Source organism: Camelus dromedarius, chromosome 10, assembly GCF_036321535.1.
Source record: "Camelus dromedarius isolate mCamDro1 chromosome 10, mCamDro1.pat, whole genome shotgun sequence".
Classification (NCBI taxonomy): Eukaryota; Metazoa; Chordata; class Mammalia; order Artiodactyla; family Camelidae; genus Camelus; species Camelus dromedarius.
The window spans coordinates 46,376,139-46,402,809 of record NC_087445.1 but is presented as its reverse complement, the minus strand read 5'-3'; the positions used below and the strand labels follow the sequence as shown (position 1 = coordinate 46,402,809).

General features: G+C 35.3%; 1 protein-coding gene across 4 annotated transcripts in view; it reads right to left on the bottom strand.

Moving 5' to 3' along the window:
* Positions 1-26,671, bottom strand: part of LOC105102307 (protein unc-13 homolog B) — a 166,962-nt gene that overhangs the window by 124,127 nt on the left and 16,164 nt on the right. For all 4 annotated transcript variants that reach the window (XM_064490301.1, XM_031449968.2, XM_010995624.3 and 1 more), the window contains exons 2-7: positions 25,004-25,033; positions 22,131-22,230; positions 18,124-18,241; positions 17,238-17,361; positions 11,811-11,884; positions 3,909-3,966 (exon numbers count right to left, since the gene is read on the bottom strand). In XM_064490301.1, the coding sequence (XP_064346371.1) occupies positions 3,909-3,966; positions 11,811-11,884; positions 17,238-17,361; positions 18,124-18,241; positions 22,131-22,230; positions 25,004-25,033 (504 nt within the window). The remainder of the gene's footprint in view (positions 1-3,908; positions 3,967-11,810; positions 11,885-17,237; positions 17,362-18,123; positions 18,242-22,130; positions 22,231-25,003; positions 25,034-26,671) is intronic.

Here is a 26,671-nt window from a genome sequence, read left to right as displayed (position 1 = left end):
CTCTGCTGGTATAATCCCATCTCTATTCCTGGCTTCTGCTGATGGCTGGCTAAACCCATGAGTCACACTCATAATCTCTTTAGTGTTCTCCTCAGAACAAGATTTCTCATTTTTCACAATATATAGGCAAAGGATAGGCTAAGAATTTCCAAATCTCCAAGTTCTGTTTCCTTTTTACCTAACAATTCTGCTTAATTCAACCGTCTCCTCTTGCAGTTAAGGAAAACTCAAGTCAAGCCTTCAATATTTAGCTTAGAAATCTCTGCTAAATATCCAATTTGATCGCTTACAAACTCTACCCTTCAAAACACTCAAACAATTCAGCCAAGTTCATTGCCACTTTATAATAAGGAATATCTTTTTTCTAGTTCCCAATAAACTGTTCCTCATTTCCATCAGACACTTTTCCAGAATGGCCTTTACCATCCATATGTCTGTCAAGAGTCCCTTCACAGCAACATTGGCTTTTTCTAGCACGCACCTCAGAATTCTTCCAGCCTTTACCCACTATCCAGTTCCAAAACCATTTTCACATTTTTAGGTATTTGTTACAGCAGCACCTCACCTCTCAGCACCAAAATCTGTTAGTCTACTTGGGCTGCCATAACAAAATACCATAGAATGGATGGTTTAAACAATAGAAATTCGTATCTGTCAACAAAAAATTAATCAGTCAATCTAAGAAAGAAATGGAAAATTTAATTTGAGCCAAATTTGAGGATTATAACCCAGAAAGCATCTTAGAAAGCTCTGAGAACTGTTCCGCTGGTTAGAAATCAAGGCACAGTTATATAAGTTTTTTGGGCCAGAGGGCTGTACATCAAATGAATGTATTATTGACAGTTTACATAGTCTAGATCTAATCGCCTGGTAGGTCATGTGACCCCCTACAAGATCAGGAAGGAATGTTAGCTTTTAAGGAGTTGTCTTGTTGATGCTTGGAGAATGTTGCTCTTTACAGTTGAGCAGATATTTCTGTTGATGGGGGAGGTTTGGTCAATGATAATGCAAATACATAATGCACAGTGAGGGGAGAGAGGAGGCCAAAAGGCAGAGAAAATTTTCTTATGTTTAAATTTTTTTTTGTCTTGAATATATGAACTTTATTTCACATATCCCACAGGTTTAGAGGCTAGGGATTCTAAGATCAAGGTGCTGGCTGATTTGGTTCCTGATGAAGGTTCTCTTCCTGACTTGCAGATGGCCACCTTCTTGCTGTGTCCTCACACAGAGAGCTCTGTTGTCTCTTCTCTTCTTACAAGGATATCAACCCTATCAGAGTAGGGCCTCATTCTTATAATTTTATTTAAACTTTATCATCTCCTTACAGGCCCTATCTCCAAATATAGTCATATTGGGGGCCAAGGCTTCAACGTATGAATTTTAGGGGTATACAATTTGGGGCGGATAGCAATAAGTCCTAAATTATGTATGTATATATGTATATACACATACACACATGTACAGAGAAAAAGTTTTATACATTTTTAATTTAGTTTCATGAAGATTTCCCTAATACATTAGTCAAGGCATAAATTCAAATCTTACAGCTATTATCATTTACTATTTTTTAACTATTAAAGTCATTTTCAAATTTTGCTATTTAAATAATTTTGCAATGAACATCATTATACACAAATCCTTGTCTGCTTCCTGATTGTTCGGGATAAATTTCTAGAAACCCATACTAATGTAAACTGCCATCTGCACTAGACATTATAATTAGAATAAAATATTTTTCTAATTGGGGAAAAAAACAGTGTCATAAATGACTAAAAAGGCAAGTTGTTTTTTTTTTATTAAAGGAGATTAAAAAGTAAGGACAACCAAATAACATGTGTGCTTCTTGATGAGATTATACAGTGGTGGTAGGAAACTATAAAAATACTTGGAGGACAACTGGGGAATTCTTAATATGGACTGTGTATTAGGTATTATTGCATCAATGTTAAATTTTTAATCCTGATAATGGTATTTTGTTATGTAGACTGTTTCAACTCTTAGGAGACACATGCTAATGTGCCATGAAGTCTGAAGCTTATGTTCAAATGATTCAGAAAAATATTTTGCATATTTTTACATATGTGTATATAGAGACAGAAGTAGTGGAGAGTGGGGAAGGAGAGGAGCCAATGTGGCAAAATGTTAACCACTAAATCTAGTAAAGGGTACATGGGTGTCCACTGTACTGTTCTTTCAACTTTTGTGTAAGTTTAAAATTTTTCAAAATAAAAATATATTAGGGAGTAGTCAAAGATAGAAACAGACTATTCACAGAAAAATTAATTAGCCAGTAAACATACGAAAAACGTAGGAGAATTAATAAACTTGCTGCTTATTTATAGCCTTTTATTTCTTCCTGCCCTCTAGACATTCGCTCTCTAATCACCTGAACTGCATTTTATCAAATGGGCCCAGAAGGAATGGGAAGAGAAATCTCAGTCATTCCATTTCACTTCTCATTAGCAGTCCTGGAAAAATACTTAAAAGTTTAAAAACGTCAAAATTAACTCATCACAATGAGTTTTCAAAATGACCTATAGACCTTATTCACAGCTTGGTCTTCAATTCAGATTCTTCTGGTCTCCTTTGACCCTAAATGTTTGATAAATCCTACTTCCTAAATGGCAAAAAAAGAAAAAAAAAAAAGGAATAAATCTCATGAAAAATAGGGTTTTCTTTAAATAAAGAAAAAATGTTGACCTCTGCCAGTGGTCTTCATCTCAGTTTCCTCACCTTAAAAATGAGGACAACAGTAAAACCTATGTTTTAGGGTTGTTGTGAACATTAAATAAGGATTAGTACATTTTAGTTCTTACAGCAGTATCTGACATACTATATGACCTCAGAATGTTAGCTGCTATGGTTCTTAGTAGTAGTAGCATTACTATAATAACTACTACCACTATCACCACCACTTTCAACCCAAAGTTAGTAAGAGTTTGGTGTTTGATTCAGAAACACTAAAGCAACACAAAAGAAACAGAACACACACACATCCCCCACAGGTTGATAAAGTGAAAGAATTGATCCCAGGTCAGTCCTTTGGTGTCTCCTCAAGCTGTTCTGAGAGAAACTGAGAAGATACCAATGTACCAACAACACAAGCTCATTTCAAGACAGAATCTGTGTGGTCTGGATAAATTAATCTCAGGAGAAATGACAAATTCTCTCACTCAGCTTCATCTCTTATCAAACTTTTGTTGTTGTTGTTTTGGGGTTTTTTGTTTGTTTGGGGGGAGGTAATTAGGTTTGTTTGTTGGTTTGTTTTTAATGGAGGTAATGCAGGATCTCATGCATCCTATGCACACACTCTACCACTGAGCTATACCATACCCCCTACTTATCCAACTTTATTGAGGCTTACTATACTATATATCAGGTATTGAGCCAGATGCTAGGAATACGAAGTGGAAGATCCCATATCTTTTAAAACTTTGTGTTCTTGTCAAAGAAATACACACAGATTGTAAGATATGATAGGTTATACAATGGATGTATGTACAGAGTAGTACAGAAACAGAAGAAAGCCCTAAGCTAGACTTGGGGGAAAAGGAGGAAACAGCATGAAGATTTCCCATGGGTGGTAACATTTAAACTGAGCCTAAAGGATGATAACAGATAAATAGGGACAGAGTAGGAAAATTACTCCCCCAGGGTAAAAAACTGGCAAACGGAAAAAAGATAAGCACCATTGCCCCGCCTACAGCCATACAAAACCGAAAGACCTCTTCATAAAGCTAAAGGGCAGATAGCCATTGGAGGTATGGGCTATATAAGGTGTTTATGGAGTATCTTCTGTTCATACACGCCAAATCTCCATCCTCCCCAGCTCAAAATAAGACAAGTTTGGAGAACTGACAGAAAGCTGTGATTAAGAAGAAATTCAGAGACAAGTTCTCACTTACAACACTGGGCGGCAGCAGTAGGCAATGGTTTCCTCTGGCTTTCCTCTTGACTAGAATACTAGAAACAGAAAGGAGAAAAAAAAAACACATAATAAGAGGCCCAAGTAAAGAGGGGGAAAAAAATCACAGCTACCTGTAAAAAGGTTTAGCATTTGACTGGAGTCAAATTTTTTATCATAACAGAAACAGATCACCTGCTGCTGACTTTCCTGTGTGATCCTGACATACAGGCCACACTATCAGATATGGCATTGGCCCAGTGTGACAGGCTAAAAGCAGGATAGTGGAGAGGCTGTTCTGACGAAGGGCACCTGGGCACCATTCCAGCTCTGCCAGGCAGCTGTACAAGGCTTAGCCTCAGAAGCCTTAGAGGACTTAGGAAAGTCGGTCATTTGAATTTTTCTATGGATAATGTATACATTTCCCCATTTGGGTGAAATTTCTCTGAGATTCTGTTTTTTCACCTTTAAAAAAAATAATGCTTCTTACCTCACCAGAAATTACTTATTTAGGCATGTAATGTAACATCTGGTATTTACCTTCCAGTTATACTCTAACCTGCCCAACCCAACCCACGACTATCACCACCAAAAAAACAGTACTGAAGCCATCAAAAGAAAGTTCTATAAAAGTGAGCCGAAGTAAGCTCAAGTCTTGAAGGTGGACAGGATTTGGAAAGGCAACACAAAAAGAAAAAGGTATAAACAAATTAACACTGAGGGGTGGGCCTAGGTTCAAACCCCAGTACATCTATTAAAAATTATCATAAAATTAAAAAAAAATTAACACAGAGACATAGCATCTGGAAGACAAAATAGTTTGGTTCAGAGCCCTCTGAAGGACTGAAAAAACATGACTTGTTTTTGTTATCAGCAACTTGAAAATATGATCTGAGTTTTCATCCTGGCTCTGCCATTTATTAATAAGCTGTGAGAATCTGGGCAAGACCACGCTTCTCTAATACTGAATGAGTCATTCATTCAACAGATACTTCTTGTCTATTACGTGCAAGACTTTGTTCCAGGCACTGAGGGAATAGAGTCTGTAAATGATCTAAGGAGTTTAGGTAATATTCCAGTCTATTGGGAACCTATTTATACACAAGAGAGATATGACTTGATTACACTTTAAAAAACACTTTGGCTGCTGTGTGAGAAGAACTGTAAGGAACAAGAGGGGAAATAAGACTAATTATTGCAATTACCCAGATGAACGTTGATAGTGGCTTACACATGAGTATTCATGGTGAAGGGCATTTCAAGTGGTTGGATACAAAATATGAAACACATTTAGTATATAGATATACTTTTATATGTAAAACACTTTACAAGCAATAAACTACAACACAAGTATCAGAGGTAGATACTGCTATCACTACTTTCATTAAGTCAAGGATCAAAAATCAAGCACAATTTAAATAATAAAATAGTATTAGTAAAACTGTCAATAATATAAATGTTCAAACTTCTTGAAGGTTAAGCAACCCACTGCAAAGCAACAAAGGCATTTGGTTATAAATAATGATGATTTTTATAGGTAGTACATAGGCATTAACAGTGAAGAAATCATAAAGTTTAAGTACGAAAGTAGAAGAATTCAGACTTAATAGAGGAGAGTAGATATTTTCAGAAGACATATTTAAGGAATCTCTTCTAGGCTTAAAGTTGAAAGCTGAAGACCATCTAGAGCCTAATTAACAATAGTAAGAGAGCTAAGGAAAAAAAATCTATAATATCCATGTACAAAAAAATAAAGATAGTACAAGTAAGGAAAATTACAGGCCAATCTCATTTATGAATACAGATGTAAAAATCCTAAATAGAGTACCAAGCCAAATCATATATTTATCCATCATAAATAAGTACTGTAATATTTATATATGAATATGTACATATATGTATGCCTACCTATGTATGTTGGCTATAAATGTTGATATATCATGACCAAATGGGCTTTACATACAAGGACAGTTCAGTGTCTGAAAATTTATTCACATATTTCACCACAACAAACAGATTAGAGAAAAACTATGTGATCTAGGATGCAGAAAAGGCCTTAATAAAACCCCTTACTTTTTCATAACAAAAATTCTTAGCAAATCAGAAAGAAAATAGAATTTCCTTAATCTGATAAAGGGTATCTATCAAAATCTATAGCAAACATCATACTTTAAAACTTATGAGGCATTCCCTTTACAGTCAGGAAAAACGTTTCCCATTTTCATTATTAAAAATTACACGGGATGTTTTACACAATGAATTTCTTAATAGGTCACCAAAAACAAGGAAAGTCTGAGAAAATATCACAGCCAAAAGGAGCCTAGGGAGACATGAAGGCTAAATGTAACACAGTGTCCTGGATGGGATACTGAAATCGAAAAAGGTATTAGGTAAAACTAAGGAAATCTGGGAAAAACTAAGAATTTTTAGTTTTATTTTTTACTGAATAAAATAAATATAATAAATAAAAATAAAATAATAAAATATTAACTTTTAGTTAATAATATATCAATATTGGTTCATTAATTATAATAAATGTACCATGCTAATGTAGGATGTTAATAACACAGGATACTAGAGGAAGGAGGTGGATAAGACATGATATGGAAACCACCTGTACAAACTGCTTATTATTTTTGTAAACTCACAACTGTGCTAGAAAATGAAATCTGTTAATAAAAATATATGTAAAAATCTCACTTAAAAAATAAGACATAGGGATTGGAAAGAGAGAAATACTTATTCAAAGATGCAAAAACTGGGGGTGGGGGTATAGCTCAGTGGTAGAGCATGCGCGAGGTCCTGGGTTCCATCCCCGGAACCTCCGTTAAAAACAAACAAACAAACACAAAGATGTAAAAACTAAAAAACCCAATGGAATCTCTAAACTAGTAGAATTAGTAAGAGTTGGTGAATAAGATCAATACTAAAAATTGAGCAGTAAAGCACTGCCTTATAATAGCAATGACCTACTAAAAATGTAACTTTCAAATATACCATTCATTCACAATGACTAGAAATAAATCTAACAGAAGAAATAAAACCTTCATGGAGAAAATAGGCTTTCCCCCATAGCACTTCTCACCTTCTAACACTTTACTACATTTATTACGTTTTCTGCTTATTGTCTGTCTCCTCCTATTTGATCCACAAGGACGTGGATCTTTGTTTTAATTTCTGATGCATATCAAGCACCTACAACAGTGCCAAGTACACAGTACTCAATAAGTTATTTGGAGAATCAATGACTAAATGAGTATCACCAATAAACAGAGAAATGCAAATTTTAATGACAATGCCCTAAACTCATTAGACCAGCAAAAATTTTAAGTCTGATAATATCAAGTATCAGTAATGATATAAAAAAGTAGGAAAATTGGAATATAAATTGGTACCATTATTTTAGAAAGCAATTCAGCAACATCTAATAAGGCTGCATAGAGCATAGCCCATAACAAAGCAATTCTATTTCCAGGTATATACCCAGAGAATCTCTCATACACAAGCACAAAGAAACAGACTCAGGGATGTTCACTACAGCATGCATTTGTAATAGTGAAAACCTAATTTTCCATGAGTAAGAAAAGTAATAAATGGCGATACATTTCAACTCTATCAGGTGGTAGCGTGAAGCTGCTGAGTATGAGAACTGTTAAATACCATAGGATAAAGCTTCTGCATTGTGTTTTTAAAATGATTTTGCAGCAAGTATGACCAAATTTTGATAATCACTGAGTTAATAATCACTGGAGATAAGTGTACAGGTTTCCTTTTACTATTCCCTCTACTTTTATGTTTGTTTAAATTTTTTCATGATAAAAAATTGAAAAAAGAAAGGACATAGGAGCTAACTTGAAGAAGTTCCCACTAACCAAAGATAAGACAAGCTTAGTATCAAAAAGAGTAATGACTACAATGGATTTTAACACAAATATATCAAAATCCATAAATTGAAAATGATATGCCACTAAAAAAATAAACAAAAAAACCAATGCATTGGTCCTTGATAAGTTGCTTTCACAACAGCTCACTATTTTGAAAATTTATAGAGAATTCTTTCTTGTACAGACTTTATTTCAAGTGAACCAAACAGCTAGTGAGAGAAAGTTCTATTTTATAGACAAATCATAGCTAACAAATGTTGAAGGGATGGTATAATTAAAAAATCATCATTGTGCTACCCTAATAGTGATTATTTCCTGCTTAAACTTTATAATGGATGAAATAGGCTAACACCAAGTTGAATCCAGTCTAATTTTAACATCATTAAAAGTGAAATAAGATATCATCTGCCTACCAAAAAAGAAAAAAAAGAACTTCAATCCAAATCTCAATCTAACTCTCAAACTACTAGATGTAATTTTCAGTCGAAAAAAATAAGAAGCTCACTCCCTCATCTTCCAAGATGGCCCGCACCCTATGGAGTGTGTATCTAGTTTTACTTTAACCACCTCACCCCACCCCACCATGACCACCATGCCTTATGGCCTCTCTGGCCTTCTGAGATGGCCTACATTTGATCTATGGAGTGTGCATCTCTCTGAATAAATCTACTTTTACTCAAAAAAAAAAAAAAAAAAGAGGGATAAAGGAATATGGTAAATAAAATCCTGAGGATATCATCAGCCAAATCCAGAATGTGCAGAATTCTACAAAACAAATGAGGGAAGAGGAAACAGTTATAGAATAAAAATAGTTTAAAAGACATAATAACCAAATATGTACAACTTGTTTAGATCCTGAATTGAACAAATCAACTGTGAAAAGACATCTTTGAGATAATAAAGGAAATCTTAACTCAGACTAGGTATTAGATGACAGTAAGAAATTATTCTTAAATGCCATATGTTAAAGACACTGGGTATTTTTTGAAGGCATTATCTGTTAAAGATGTATACTGACGTATTTATGTATTCATGGGTGAGACAAGATGATGTCTGGCATTGGTTTTAAAATACTCCAGCAAAAAGAGGGAAGAGTAATTCTGTAGGTAATTCTATACATTTTTCATGTTCAAAACTTTCAATAATAAAGTTTTTAAACAAAATGGCAATCACAATGAGATACCACTTCACCACCCACTGAGAGAGCTGTAATCAAAAAGACAGATAAGTGTTGGCAGTGATATGGAGAAATTGGAACCTTTACATACTTCTGGTAGGAATGGGGATGGTATAGCTACTTTGTAAAGCAATCTGGCAGTTTCTAAAATCACTAAACATACTTACCATTTTTTTCTGGCAATTTCATTCCCAGGTATATATCCAAGAGAATTGAAAATATATATCCAAACAAAAACTTGCATATGAATGTTTATAGCAGCATTATCCGTTAACAGCCAAAAAGTGGAAACAACCCAACTGTTTATCAACTGACAAATGGGTAAATAATATATGGTATAACCACACAATAGAATACTACTTGGGAATAAAAGAGAATACAGCACTGATAAACGCTACAACATACAAGAAACTCTGACTCACAGAGAAAAAAATGTGACAATGAGTGTGTATATGTCCATGAATGACTGAAAAATTGCTGAACACTGGAATTTGACACAACATTGTAAAATGATTATAAATCAGTAAAAAATGTTAAAAAAAAAAAAGAAACTCTGAAAAATATGTTATGTTAAAGAAGACAGCCACAAAGGACCATATATTGTATGAATTTACAAAAATTTCTAGAAGTCAATGTATATAGGACTGAGGAGGACGAGGGGATTAGGGTTTCTTTATGTGGTAATGAAAATGCCCTAAAATTAATTATGATGAATGTACAACTCTGAATATAGTAAAAGTCACTAAATTGTACACTTTTAATGTGTGAACTGTATGATATGTAAACTATATCTCAATAAAACTGTTCTAAAAAAAAACCAGGGAGGTATAGGAAGGGATGAAGGAAATAAACTCAGTGAGCTGCATACCCAAGAACAGAAAGAGAAAGCAAAATTCTCAGAGGGAGTTGAGAGCCAAAGACCAAAAACTACCATTTTTAGAACTTGTAAAATTCTGCAAGTTTGTATAAGTTATATTTGGGGGTTTTTTTATTATTATTTTAATCCTTTCATCTGATTCTACATGAAGTAAAGCCTGTAAAATAAAAAGTACAATGCATCTCTTTACTAGGAAAACAAGGAAGATAAGAGTTTGGAAAGCTGTATATCACTACACAGTCAGGCTTTGGGAAGACAAAAACACAAAAGGTAAAATGAATGCAAGGATAGAGTGGATTGTGGCATTTATCAAGGGGAGAAGACAGACTGGAGCTTTCAACAAAGAAAAGTTGGGATGTTAGCTTGGACATGAGAAGAGTTATGCAGCTTTAATAATAGGAAGTCTACTAAGGACTCAGAAGCAGTGAGGGAAACTTCTGGAAAGAGTAGTTTGCACTTATCCCAAATTCCACTACTTCACCTTCAAGTTAACTCACTGTGGGTTTAATTGTGTCCCTTAAAAAGATACATTGAAGTGCTAATCCCCAGTACCTATGAATGTGACCTTATTTGGAAACAGGAGTTCTGCAGATGTAATCGAGTTAACCCAGACTGGTGTCCTACAAAATGAATGGAAATTTGGGCACAGACACAAAAAGAGAGGAGAACATATTGTGAGGACACACACAGAAACAGGGAGGCATGTGATAGTAGAGGCAGAGACTGAAATAATGTGTCTACAATCCAAGGAATGGCAAGGACTGCTGGGAACCACCAGAAGGTAGCAGAAAGGCATGGGACTGTTTCTCCCTCAGAGCCTCCCCAAGGAACTGATCCTGCCAACACCTGATGGCAGAATCCTAGCCACCAGAACTGTGAGAGAATAAATTTCTTTTATCGTAAGCCACCAAGTATGTGGTACTTTGTTATGGCAGCCCTAGGAAACGTATGCTCATCAAATCACTGGATTCTGGCTTCCTGTACTAACCTGCGGATATTGGTCATTCACTGCCAAATCCAATGGCTCCACTTCATTACTCATTTTCTTTGTTCTCAGAAACGTTTGACCCTATGAAGAAACTCTGCCTTAAAACTTTTTTCCTTTGTTCCACAACTCTTTTTCTGGTTTTCCTGCTTTCTCTTTCAGGCAGCTCTTTCTCAGTCTTTTGTTTCTCAGGATTCTATCTTTGATGTTTCCTAAGGTTTCGTCCCTGTTCTTCAATACTCTTTCTACGTATTCTACCTGAGTGAGCTCTTCCATTCCTATGACTTCACTGGCTACCAATATGTTGATGAATCCAAACTCTGTGCCTGTAGGTCCTCACCCCATCCAATCCTGAGCTTCAGATTCTCTCATAAACTTGGTTACCAGGCATTTCTGCCGAAGTATCCCCTGGCACTCCAAATTCTACCTTATAATCAGACCAATTTTCTAATAGCCCAACTTGTTGAAAAGTAAAAAACTTATCTTTTCCCTCCACCACCACTACCAAAAAAATTCCCTATTCCTTAAGGTCCAGACTGAGTTGACCGTTCTCTTTTGTGCACCAGACTTATCTCTGGAGTTAAGTCAGGACAGCAGGACCAAGCAATGTAATAGTCTAAACACTCCTAATAAGAGCACACAAATAAGAATATATACCCAAAAATCTGGAGACAAGCAGAAAAAAAGCCTTCTGCTCATCTGTGTAACAAGAGGACAGAGCTCCTAGTACAAGCTCCCTCCCTAACAGTTGAGAGCCAGACTAGTGCTAATTCAGCCACCTCTGGGGGACAATGGGAAGAAAGAGAAAAGCGGATAGATCCTTCAAACAATAGGCAATCCTCTAGCTGCTTTTTTCCTTTAATGCAGTTTGAAGCCTTTCATTCTTCAATATGCTCCTGGTTCACTCCCTTGACAAACTATAAAGTGTCCCATAAAGAGACTTTCCCCATCTTTTTGTATCGTAAAAAAACAGTTCCTACCTCATTGTCAGCTCCCAAGGCATTGATTTGCTCCAATTTATAGGTCCAATATCTGGCTTCCTCCTCTGGGATATCTACCACAAAAAAGAAGAAACCACATTATCAGATTAATAATTTAATCATGGGCTGATAACACTTTATTCAATCAAATGATCAAAGTTAGAAGGGTGGTGGCAATGGGCTGACTTTTCCAGTGGCTTGGTTCTTGCCATGAACATTATCTTGAATCTTTACAAAAACCACAATAATACACTATTATTCCCATTGGATCAGAAGACTGAATATTGTTAAGATGTCAATACTATCCAAAGTCATCTACAGATTCAGTGCAGTAGCTTTTAATATTCCAGTGATGTTGGGGGAAGGGTATAGCTCAAGTGGTAGACTGCATGCTCAGCGTGCACAGAGTCCTGGGTTCAATCCTCAGTACAGCCTCTAAAAGTAAATAAATAAATAAACCTAGTGATCTCCCCCCAAAAAACAAAACCAAAATAAACAACAAAAAACAACAACAAATTCCAATGATGTTTTTGCAAAAATGGAAAACCCCAACCTAAACTTCATATGCAATCTTATATGGATCCAAAGAGCAAAAACAATCTTGAAAAGGAAGAATATAGTTAGAGGACTCATGCTTCCTTATTTCAAAACCTATTATAAAGCTACAGTAATCAAACCTGTATTGTACTGACATAAAGACAGACATGTAGACCAATGAAACAGAATAGAGGGCCCAGAAATAAACCCTCACATATAGAATCAAATTATTTTTTTCAAGGATATTAAGAACATTCAATAAGGAAGACAGCTTTTTCAAAAACGATGCTGGGAAAACTGGATATCCACAAGCAAAAACTGAAAGTGGACCTTTATCTAACACCATATAGAAAAATTAACTCAAAATGGATCAAAACATAAATGTTTAAGACCAAAACTAGAAAACAGGAAAAAAACACAGGGCCAAAATTGTGTAACACTGGATTTAGCAATGATTTCTTACTTAGATAGGACATCAAAGGCACAGGCAACAACAAAAAAGACAGATTAGACTTCCTTAAAATTTAAAAAATTTCTTCATCAAAAGGCATTATCAACAAAACAAAAAAGTAACCCACAGAATGGGAGAAAATATTTGCAAATAATAGATCTGATAAGGAATTAATTCTGAGAATATATAGAAAATTCCTAAAACTCAACAACAAAAACCCAATCCAAAAATGGGCAATGGACTTGACAGACATTTCTCCAAAAATGATAACAAATGGCCAATAAGCACATAAACAGATGTTCAACATCACTAATCATTAGGGAAATACAAGTCAAAACTACAATAAGAAATCACTTCACATCCATTAGGATAGCTGATGTCAGAAAAAAAAAAAAACACGTTAGCGAGGATATGGAGAAATTGGAACCCTTGTACAGTATTGGTGGGAGTGTAAAATAGTACAGCCACTATGATGAACAGTATGGCAATTCTTCAAAAAACTAAAAACAGAATTACCAAATGATCCAGCAATTCCACTTCTGGGTATATACCCAAAAGAACTGAAAGCAGAATCTCAAAGAGATATTTACCAAAAAGAGAGAGAAAGAGATTTGCATACTCATGTTCATAACAGCATTACCCACAATAGCTGAAATGTAAAAGCAATTCAAGCATCCATTAATAATGAATGTATAGGCAAAATGTGGTATATACATACAAGGGAATATTATTCAGTCTTAAAAAGGAAGGAAATTCTGACATATCCTACACATGGATGAACCTTGAGGACATTATGCTAAGTAAAATAAGCCAGTCACAAAAAGACAAATACTGTATGATTCTACTCATATGAGGTACTTAGAGTAGTCAAAATCAGACATAGAAAATAGGAAGGTGGCTGCCAGGGGCTAGGGGGAGACGGAATGGGGAGTTATTGTCTAATGGGTATAGTGTTTCAGTTTTGTTTACAAGATGAAAAGAGTTATGGATATGAATAGTGGTGATGGTTGCACAACACTATACATGTATTCATACAACTGAACTGTACACTTAAAATGGTTAGGACACTTAATTTCATGTTATATGTATTTTATCACAATAAAAAAGTAGAGGAAAAAAATAATGGTATACATAGCCTCATTTCTGTATATTTAAGATAGACTATAACAACTTCCCCAAAAAATAAAACATGTTTTAAAAACATCAAATATATCCATATATCCAGCACAACAGAGAAACACTGAGACAAAATACGGATCAGATCAACTTTGGGGATATTTAAACAGACACAACTTATAATAGTAGTCCACATGTAAGGAATCAAAGACAGCCCTTTCTCCTTTGTCCCTCCTGTCCAAAACTTCACCTCCTTCCCCTTAAACCACTCCTCAGAAATCGGTGGCAATAGTTCAGTCTCATAATAAAACGTTCAAGTAATTTACTAATTTGTATAGCACTTCCTCATCCATTAAATGGTGCACTCTGCAGTTGTTAAAAAGAAGTGAGAAAGGAGGAAGAGCTGCTGTTCTGCAGGTCTATGTGTTCTGATGTAGAATAATTCACCAAGAGTCACTGTTAAGTGGAAAACAGCAAGGGACAACACATATGTTAGAATATGCTTCTATTTGTATTTTACAGTGGGTAGGGGGTTTATATATATGCTTACAGATTCAGAGACTGACTCTGGAAAGATAACACAAGAAAGTATTAATTGTGGTAGCCTATAAGGAGGGTAACTGATTTGTGAGGAGACATAATTTTCACTGGATAACTTTTTAAACCATTGTGCATGTATTACCACCTCATCCCTCAATATAGAGCTACAAGGATGTTTATCGCAGTACTGTTTATAATAGTACGAATTTTTGAACAAACAAAATATCTAACAAGAGGAATGGGTAAACATACTATAGTTTCAATTAAAAGCCCAGGCCCTGGAGCCAAATCATGCAAGTTTCAATGGCTTCACCATTTACTAGTTAAATGACCTTGTGTAAAAGAAATACTCTGTGCCTCCATTTCCTCATCTCTAAAAATGGAAGTAATAGTTGAGTCTACCTCAAAGGATTGAAGTGAGGATTAAATAAGATAACATATGTAAATGTTCAGTGACACACCCACTGCCACATTATAATTGGCTAACAAATGTTTTTATTATTATTGTGCATTCATACAACAAAATAAAATCAACCACTGTAAATATTCAAAATTTATATAGCATTTATATTATGACTGAGTAATTAGTAAATAAAGCAGGTTAAAATGTAATATATACAGTACTATTTTATAGGAAAAACTATGTATGTGTATTAAAAAACTTAAAGAAATATCAGTGTGTAAAAAATATCTCTAGTTGACAAGACTGTAAGTAATCTTTATGTCCTTTTGCACATCTGTATTTTCTGAACTTACAACATAATTTTTAAAATTAAAAGTTACTATTTTTAAAAGATGGTATAAAATTTAATAGAGTATTTCACAGTTTCTGAATTATTCAAAGGAAAATTCCTTTCCCAAAACAGGACATGCTGCAAGCTAAAAGTTTTCCTTTAGAAGGACCCTTTAAGTTTTTTAAAACTATATCCCAAACACGGTTATCATAGAGACAAAAGCTTATTAGCATAGTCACATTAACTTGCAAAGACACGTATCTGAGATTCTGTCTTAACGTTTATTTAAAAAAAAAAAGGTTATTAGGCATCTATTATGTGCCAAGCAAACACTAGAGATACCAAAATAACCTACACAAGTGCCCTCACGAAACTTAAAATCTGGACAGAAATGTATACTTCTCCCTATAACACAGTACAGGTGATGCAGTTTTGAAAAAGGAATGTTTGTTTAACATACAATCAGGGATGGACTGATGGACTTCTGGCATGACAGTGTGAGGAGCTCCACAGATTTATTTCCTAGAGAAATTGTATATACTAAACAAAAAATACCATTTAAGATCTCTGGAAATGGTCCTAAAGGCACACAGCAAATGAAGAAACATATTCAAGAAAATAAAATTTAAGAACTGCCAATTTCTATTGTATTTGAACCAAGATCCACTCCCACCACCATCCCTAATTCAACAAGACAGAAACTCCATCCCAGACTAATACAGCTAAGAGCAAAGCACTAAGAATAATACAAGCAACTAAGCCATAAACAAGAACGTCAATTGCTTTTCTTTTCACCTGCAACTTGGCCTACAGACACACAAGAAAGTTTTCCTTTCTATTTTTCTGAAGTAGTAATTGTTCTAAGGTTAGTTATTTCTGAGCTTATTGGAAAAATCTTGCCATTTTTGCTTAAGCAACATAAGATACAAAAAATAAATCGGTTGAAATCATAAAATAGCAGCAATAACAACAGTACATGTTAGTATCAGTAATGTAAACAGTCAAAATTAAAACTGAATAAAGTTTAATTAACTAAAACAAGATACCATTTAAACAAACTAGACAGAAAACAATTAAAAATTGGGAAATTACCAAACGTTGGCAAAAATGTGCAGAAAAGACACCTGAGACATAGCCAGTAGGAATATAAACTGGGACAACATTTTTTTTTAAACAAGCAACTTGGCAGTACTATGAAAGGTAAAAATGCACATACTTTTTGACCTATTCGTTAAATTCTACTTTAAGGAATTTATCCTAGACTTATACAAAGCTGTTCATTACAGCAGTATATCAAAATAACTGCAAACAACCTACATGTCAATCAATAAAGGATTGCTTAGATAATTTATGATATAAAGCAGCTGTTGAGATCAGCAAGATAGATCTTAAAGAATACTATGAAATTATGTCCAAGATAATATGCTTTGGTTTATACAAAACTATGTATCACCATATATACAGTACATAGAGTATGACCCAAATTTTGTCGAAATAAATTTCTCAAAAAGAAATGTCTTGTGCCCAAACCAAGACACAAGAAAGTTAACAGTGATTTATTTCCTTGAAATGTAAATGAACAAAGTAGGAAGAGAAACCATCCACATTTCCATACTATATGAATTTTTACAGTTAGCATATTTTTTGTAATTTTTTAAAAATTACTTTTTAAATTACTATTCTATTTATTAGTACCATTTCAATGTTTCAGTTGACAAATCATAAGATATACATTCACTTTAAGACAGTAAATGTTAAAATATCAAAAGAACAAATCATGGATATTCTCTAACAAGCAGGTATTTCATAAGTCATTATAATAGTAATAAGAAAAAATGAAAAGAATGCTTTTAGTGTGGATTCTTTAATGAGCACCATTCTAGAGTCTACTGTGCACCATTCCTGAGCTGGGTGTTACAGGGAGTAGAGTAGAAGACAGAATGCCCCAAAAGGAGATGCTAGACAGAAGAGTAGTAAGACAACTGGCAAACAATTTCACACAGTATGGTAAAAAGTATTAAAAGGTTTTTAAAATCTAATCAGACTTACCAAAAGGCAACTCAAATCTTGTATCAAGCAAAATTTTATGGGGAGTTGGGTTTTTAGTTCCACAGATCTCATCATCTTTCATTAATGTCTCTGCCTCCAACGTGGACCATTCCCCAGGCCCTTCCTAGAAAACAGAGATCCAAGATGAAACTTTACTCTCTCATGACTCCCCTCTTGGTTAAGAGCCAGGTGTTTTTCTCTGAATTTCCTTGCTCCTTAGAGAGCTCCTGAGGGCCACTCACATATCCTAAGTAGGCAAACACACGACTGTCACCACCTTCCTCTGCTGTATGTGGCTTCTGTTCTCCTCCTTTGGTGAACAGCAGTTTCACTGTGCTTAGTTCTCTGCCAGTCCACTAAGGACAGAACTTCCAGAGCACCAAACTCAAAAACAAAGCATCTCCATGGATCAGTATTTAATTGTACAATTCTTAATGACTGTGTCACTGTGACACAGTCGCTACTGCTAATCACTAAAGAGCTACTAACATTACTAGTTAAGTTGACCTGACCTGGGGCCACAATGAAAATATTCTAAGTGTGTTTCATGGGAAATGATGCTGAGTTATGTTCTAATCTGATAAAGTGAAATGGAAATACAGTCTTGAAAACAGTGTATTGAAACAGTGTGAGTAACAATTGCCAAGCCTGTAGTTCCTTACACTCTGTTAGGGTTACATGTGGAAGAAGGAAGACCGAAACCAGTTTCCTGGGGATAGGTGACTCAAGAAAACAAAACAGAGAAGAGAACACAGCCAGCCAGCTGAGGAAGTTTAATTAATGGAATTCCTCTCAGAGCAGTGTCTTAGAGGGGAATGCAGAAGCCACAGGTATCCTAGATCCATCTCTCTGTCCCTCTGTCTCTCTCACACACACACTGACTGACCTCATCCGACTGACGAATTGTCTTCAGTGCAATCCACACAGTCCCCACCATGGTGTCCCAGATCAGTCCTTTGTTCCATACCTCCACACTCAGACCCAGGTCCAGGCGACTAATCTCACTAAAGGAAAAAAGAAAGCCCTTTAAAGAAAACCAGGTAATATGAAAGAAACAGTTATATCTCCTGTTTTGCTAAACTTATTTAAGGTCCTCACCAGGATCCTGTCATCAGGAAAAACCAAAATGTCCCAGATGCTGCAACCACTCTTTAGGTTCCCAGAAGCCTATGTAAGGTGCCCACAGAAAAATGCCTGTCAGTCTGTCCCCTCTCCTTTGGCGCTACAATCATGGTTAGACTAATACACAAGAGGAATGAGGCCAAGCAATGAGGGTATTATTGCCAGGAGTGCCTGCCTGTAATCTCCTCCCTTAAGCAACAGTTTTATATGCTTTATTGTTAATGCTAACACTGCTCCCAACATATACCTATGGATTGTATACAAGAAACTTTCAGGAAAAGGCAAGGCTTCTTTGTAAGATATATGAAAGCATCCAAGCAGAAATAAAAGGGCCCCTGAGAACATCTAAGTTTGATGGGAACATTTGGTCAGAGGTAGTTGAGGGACACTAGAGTATGCTAGTTCACACCACTCAGCCTCTGGAGAACCCATTAGTCATTATCAGTTAAAGCAGGCACTGTCACTTATAAACAAAATGATCACAGGATAATGATAAACACAATGACTTTCCTGTAATAACTAGGAAAAAATTATTTGAACAGAAATTATTTCAGAAAGAGCCAGTGACCACTAAGCAACAGCAGAGTGTTATGTGGTAGACTACCAGCTTGGAAGGGCTAACTCAAACATAACTACAATCTTAAGGTAGAATAAACAAACACTTAATGCTAAAAACATTCTCCAGAAAGCGCTTATGGAAACACAAGGTTAACTGAGGAGAAATGCAAGAAAGAGGAGAAAAGGTCAATTCCTTTTTGGAATTGCAGAAAGGTAGTCTCAGGAAAACAACAGCTATTCGTCACAGTAGAAGTTTTAAGTCTGTGCTTTAGAGAAAGCTCGGCTTCCCTGTTGTACTACTAAGATACACATTCTCAGATTCACAAGTTTGAGATGTGGTATTACAGCCTCAGAATTCATATCAAGTGTGTTGAACATAAGTGAAGCAAAGAAAATTTGCCCCTTTTATGTAAATAGAATAGAGAACTACTGAGTTCATTTGTTCTTCTAATTATTGCTCCCTGAGCATGTACAACAAATACGGCTTGGTGCTCTGGGGAAGACACACAATATAGGACCCAGTTTCTATCTCTAAAAACTTCTAAGCCAACTGGAGAGCTGTTCAAAGACACATGGTAGGTGACTAAACCCAGCCACTATGTTAGGGTGTTCACAGTGGGGAAACAAAGCCTTTGCCATAGTTTCATTCAGCCTAATCAACTGATTAGCTTTGGAAAATACTTACAACAATTTCAAATCTTTTGAATCTAGAAAATAAAGATTACTTGGGAATACATACGTAATATTCCCAAAGCAAGTTCTAAATAGCATCTCTAGCCAATAGCTAAAACAAATAGCCAGAGGTCTTTACAGCCTGACTTGGACAAATAAAGCAAATTTGTTTTTCAAGAAACTCAGGGGAGTAAGGCCCAAACAATGAGGACTTCTTCCATAAGAAGCCTCTTGTCTACATTTGCTCAGATGGCACAACTAGGGGAGGTATCAGAGTTCTGTTTATGCCTCATCCCCAGAGCTCTGCAGAAGTTTCTTTTCTCTATCAATTAACTCAATCAACAGTGTATGTGCATACATGTATACAAGATTCTGCACTAGGCAAAGTCACAATAAGTGAAGGTGCCCTCCTTGCCCTTATGAGATGAACAATCTAGTCCTAGAAATAAGACACAGAAATATTAAAGTTCAATGAGAAATACCAAAGTGAACATTAGATACTATCACATAATACATCAAGGAGAAAAAAAAAGTAGAAAAGGGTACAAGTGACCAGTAACGGAGCTGCCAGTGATAGAAGGATAGGGTGGGAGGAATAAGAAACAGGAGTAGGAAGGTGGAGAACGTAGCTAATAAAACCCACGTGTAAAACAAGAGAGGACAAAATTCACACAGCATCTCAAGGTGGGAAACAGAAGAAAATTCTTACATATCACAGCAGGGTTGAAAGGGGTAAGTGTTATGGGAAATTGGAAAATAAACACATAAGAATAAAGCTACCATACTGATGAGAGATGACAGAAGACTGCTATGTTACACATGCTGGGAAGAGTTTTAACAGTAAGTGAGTATTACAGCCAACTGGAAGTTGGAAGAAAGTAGAATCACTAGGTTTATTATATACCACAGCCAGAACTGTGGTGTGGTGAACACTGGCACGGGAAGAGACTTGAAAAGACTGTTCATAGCTGACTTTATAAGAGTGAAGAGAGAAACACATGGCCTCACTCTGATGTCACTGTAACTGAGGGAATGAATGAGGTTTACAATCTTGAAAGAGAGGCAACCAGTGAGGAATCTGACACCACTGGCTTCTTATTAAAGCTCCAGTTCTCCTTCAGCTTCCAGGACACCACTATCTCATTTCTGCTTCTTCCTCTTTGTTCATTCCTTCTTTGCCCGCCTTATCCCCTTATTAAATGCTCTTGCTCTCCAGGCTTTCCTCACCCTGCACACTCTCCCTAAGCTTTCTCATCTATGCCTATGCCTTCAAGTGACCAAAATACTTCTCCAACTCAAGACTTCTTCCATGAGTACCAGGTTCAAGTTTCTTACTATTTTCTGTAAATTTCTTCCTACCTGTCCTGTAAGAACCTCATATATAAGCTTTTCCATAACTGATTTCATATTATCTCCTATCCTAATGATAGCACACCCCCCACCCAATGATTCAAGACTTAGCTCGAGCTCCTTAACATTTTCTATCCATTCTTTTCTATCTATCCCTTCTGTTATTGTCTTAGCCCAAATCCTCATAATCTTACCCTTTAACTACTATAATCAAGTTTCCTAAATGTCAATAAAAGCAGTGGTATATTTAAAGCTCATAGGATTGGGATGTTTCCCCATAAAAAGTCATCCTATATCTCTCTGAGATGCAATATAAACTTGCAAAGCAACTTCACTTCAATCTCAAATTTCACAGCAATTTTAATACATTTTCTTGTTTGACCCTCTTGGGCCCACCTTCTCAAAAAAACAAGCATAACCTTGAAAGAGACGGTAGACCTTTACAAATAAGGAAACTGACACTCAGAGAAACTAAGTGATTTGTCTAGTCCTTCAAAATAATATTCTACATATTTTTCCCCTTTTCCAGGGCAGGAAAAAAATTCCTGAAATTTAAGAGGAAAAAAGGAAATATCAAGTTTTTAAAGTCAGGGCTTACAATCTTAATATACTAAATTTTGTGTCATATGTAAGCAACTCTACTCATTTTTATGAATTAGATGAAGGTAGGACATTTTATTCAATAAAGTGAAAGGATTATAAGCACAAATCCTCATCTTCAAAAGCAGGTGACCTGTACACAAACAGAATCTCTCACATGCATAACTACATTCCTTCAAGGAGTCTTCTGAGAATCAAAAAAATATTAAGTTACATTTAATAGCATGCTAAGTATGTTATACTATGCTTAATACTGACCACTGGGAAAATCTGACGAGGTAGTATTTTCACCCATGTACAAACTAACTGGGAGTTTACTTGCATTCATAATTTACCTCTAAGAATAGATTTCGAATCGGGAGAAAACAAAACTGCAGATGTATTTCACCTACCATAAACCTCACTTGTTTATCTCTCTAGTTTTCAGAAAGAATATTTAACATGCTATTAAAAGATGTTTTTAAATATTTAACATATTTTATAAAGCATAGATATACAAAAAATCTTTAGCCTCTACTTGTTTACTCCAATGTGATCACCTTGGAAAGATTATCAAATACTGTAGGCGTGCTGCTGCTGCTAAGTACTCACAACATAAAATCTTGTTCCCAGGAAGGTTGATCGCCACGAACTGCTACAGTCGTGCTCTTCACATTTTGCACTTTCAGGGTCACATATGTGTTAAATTTGTCTTTGAAAAAAATGCAAAACAAAGATGTAATACTTAGTGCTAAGATTGTTCCCCAATCTCACAAAGCCCTTGGAATTAAGTAATGTCCAAATTACAGTATTACATGTAGAAAAAAAAATGAAACTATATATTGTACAATATAGCATCACTCTAAGCATAGAGCTATAAAAAATTATAAAATACATACTCTTCTCAAAAGCATAGTCTATAACAGTGTTTTTCAAATTTAAGAAATATATTTTATATTTGACCATTGGATACACAAACACACATATAAATGAAAACAAAAGCTTGATGAAATGTAAAATGTGATACATTGATATTTCCTCTTCTAACTTATTTAATTAAAATATTAATCATAACCAACTAAACTGATTTTATAGCCCACCTGCAGACTGAAAAAATAATCTAATTAACATTGTAGGAAAGATATGTAAATTTAATAAAATGTAGAAATAAAAAAAGTGGTAAAGGATTGCGGAAGAGGAAAGAGTTACCTCTCATTGTTGACAAGGACAAGAATTGAGGAAAAATCCTCATAAAGGAAGTAGATTTCAAGCTTGTTCAATTCAGGTTGGCCTAAAAGCACAACTTACATAAAAAGACGTATTATCCCAGAGTCGGGAAAAGGAAATTCTCTAACCTAAGAGTTTAAGTTGAATACTAAACAAAGGTAGGTGACCTGGAACTCAAAATTCAGAAATTTGACCTACTGCTTAACACAGTACATTTTGTATCCACACTACTACCTTTGTGTCAGCCATGATTATTATGTAACTTTATAAAATGAAAAAAAAGACTATCAGGGTTTTTTTTTTACAAGACTATCATTTTTGATTCAACAAATTGTCAGATTGCTTAAAATGATTATCTAATGTTAGAGATGTGAGAAAATGTTAGAGATGTCATGTACCTTCTCTTAAGTACCATTAAAAATTATGTAGTTTTTTTTTTTTTTTAACCAGTGGGGAGAGGGAAGGGAGGAGGCACAATGCACGAAAGAAAAAGGGTTACTATGGGATTGTATGAAATCATCTGTGTGAAACTTTTGAAAATTATAAAATACTATAGAATTTTTTTAATTATGTTAGCTTTATACTTAGGCATGGCAGGTTTACCACAATTATACCAAAGATCAATGAGGATATAAGCCCACCCACATGAGGGAATCCCCATCCATATCCAGTAGTAGCAATGCAGTAGACCACTGGGCAACGTTTTTTATCACAGGAGTTTATAATCCATTCCCTGTATCCCACCATAGCTGACCAGACCCACAGTAGATGCCACCCAAAAGCAGTCAGCAATCCATGGGCTGGCCCAAAGCTGAGACCATTATGATTTCCTCTCAAAAGATTTGAAAAAGGGAAAACCAAGAAATAGTAACAACTGACTGGTGCCGAAGCTAGGAGAGGCATATACATTCCTCTGAAGCAGCCATTATGGGCTGTGTGCAAGACAAGCATGAAAAGCCAGCTGGAAGAGAAAGGAGAGCAGCACAGATTCACCCGGAGCCAATGGAGAGAGTAGTAAGCTCAGAAACTGCTTTAGTTCCAGTTATACCCAAAGTTTGTTTGGTTTTTTAGATTTTCTTAGGTTCCCAATCATTGTTTTTTACCCCCAGTAATCCCTAGTACCCTCCTTTTGCCCCAGAAGAAACCAAACTAAGTCTTTGTAACTTGACATTCACAATTAAAGAAATGTGTATTAAACAAGAAGATACCATTTTCACCTTCACATGGCCAAAGGTTAAAAAGTTTCATATTATCTAATGTTGATAAGGATTTGGGAAAATAAACACTCATATACTTTTGGTCTAAGCGTAAGCTAGCAAAAACTTTCAGAAGCACAATCTGGCAGCAGCTATCAAGTTTGTTTAAAATACATGCCTTTGGCCTAGCAATTCTCTGCTTCTCAACTCAAGTGTACAGATACATTTACAAAAGCAGGCAATGATAAATGCACAAGAATATTTATTGCTTACAATAGAAAAAAAAAAGCATATGACCTAAATATTCAATGAGGGACCTAGGGTGCAACAAAATTCTGTAGAATACCTTAAAAGAAAGAACCAGATATATGTACACATACACATACACAAGAAAAGAACTTCATGATGTTGTTGGAAAAAAAGCAGGTTGCACAAGCTGATCCATTAGTGTATACATGCACAGACACAGAAAAAGTCTGAAAAGGTATATAAAAACTTCAAAACAGTTACTTCTGAGAACTGAATTGGCCAAGAAGTAAGAAGACTAACTTTTCACTAAATAGACACAGACAGATTTTTTTAATGTTTTACAACAGCACTGATTCTTTTCCAACTTTACTGTGGTATAATTGGCAATTTAAAATTGTATATACTTAAGGTGTACAACTTGATAATTTTATATACATATACAACATGAAATAATCACCACAATCAAGCTAATTAACATTCATCACCACCTCCCAGTTATCATTTTCTCTTGGGGAGGGAGGCAGAGAAGGGTGTTGAGAACACTTAAGAGCTACCCTCTTAGCAAATTTCAAGTGTAATACCTGTTAACTATAGACACATTTTTGCACATTAGATCTCCAGAAATTATTTATTTTGCATAACTGAAACTGTGTACGCCCTGACCAACATCTCCCCATATTGCTTTTTAATAATTTAATGAAGCTAGTGAATTTAAGTTAATAAATCAAATGAAATTAATGCTTTTTTGAAAGACTGCTCTTAATTCATAGCAAGTATGGAGAGAAGGACATAATAATTAAAGGCCAGCCTTACCTGGTGAACCCTGGAATTTGGCTCTTTTAACTGTAAAAGAGAAAAAAAGAACACCATGAAGAATTTTTGCAAATTAATTTATTTAACCAGCATTTCTTGAGTAACTACTATGTGCCAAGATTAGACTTAAAAATCTAGCCCTACATCTAAATCATTAGAGAAAAAAAGCTGGGACTTCTGATCAAAGCTTGAAGGCAGAGAGTTAGAACATCCCTTAAAAGTAATCCAATTTAATCTCATACTCAATGCAGAAATCTCTCACAGCCTCCTAACAAGGAGGCAGAGGGAACTAAATTACTCCTGTGGCAAGCAACCAATTTCATGTCATTTATCTTTTAAGGTTTAAATTATCTATGTTCTTTATTTAAAACCCAACATAGAAAATTCCCTCATTCCATTCAGGCCAAGAGAAGGGCACAGCAGGCTAAATCTAGACAATAGGTTTTAAACAAGAGTGAGAAGTAACTTCTTTCTGGGAAAAAGCAGATCTCAAGAATTCCCTTCCAAATGATCACAAAGAACTCTGTTTCCAAAACCTCAGTGGAGAACTGCAAAAGATAGAATCCCACACTGGGATTCTAGCATGCTATCTCTTAGGAAAGGTCAAAGACTATACCTGCAGGAAAACTGCTAAACTCTAGAAAGCGTCAGCTATCTTTCTGTCAATGATGATTAGGGCTAAGTGCCAAAAGGTGGGGGGAGGGGGGATTCCAAGACATAATGCCTGAAAAAGATATTCAGAGTACAGATCTGCCATTCTCCTTGCCCTGCATTACAGCTGAAAGCTCACCTTAGCTGACATCCAAGCCCTGCTTTTTCCAAGAGATGGGTGATTCAGTACCTTTGACAAGGTCCTCTCTATTCTCCTCTCCATTTAGCAGCACTTAGTGCTAAAATCCATTTGTTTTTATTGAATCAAAATATGTCTCCTCTGGACTGCCCCTTGTGGTCTCGTGTCAATTACCCTTTCCAATTATTCTTCAATAATTTCATTTAATTCAAGATTTACTGTAAAAGCTACAGTAATCAAGACAGTGTGGCAGTGGCACAAAAATAGACATAGACCAATAGACTAAAATATATATACATATAAATATATAAAATCGACTGTATAATGTTATTATAAAAACATATATCCTTATCTCATACCACATGCAAAATCTAACTTGAAATGAATTACTACTAGAACTAAATATAAGAGCTAAAACTATAAAACATCTAGAAGAAAACATAAGAGAAAATCTTAATGACCTTGGGGGGTTAGGCAAAGATTTCTTAAACTGGATACAAAAAACATGACAAAAGCCCACACTTCCTGCAGTCCACAGCTTTCTCCCTGCAATACAGTACTAGTACTAAATCCACACCAACTGAACCAGCTAATGCTTCAATTTATGCCCACACGAACCAAAGCAAAGGAAAATTCTGAAAAATATAGTGATGTGCATAGAGTAAACAAAACCAAGTTGCAAACCAGTAATATATATCTGATTTCATTCACGCATAAACATTTCTGAAAGTCTTTAAATATCATTGCTAAGCTTCCACTTTACTTCATATCTATTTATCAAAACTTAAAGGGAATACTGATGAAGTATACGTAACTATGTTACCCTGTTCTTGGGAAAAAATAACCTAATTTCTCAAAGAATCAAAGCTACTTCTCAA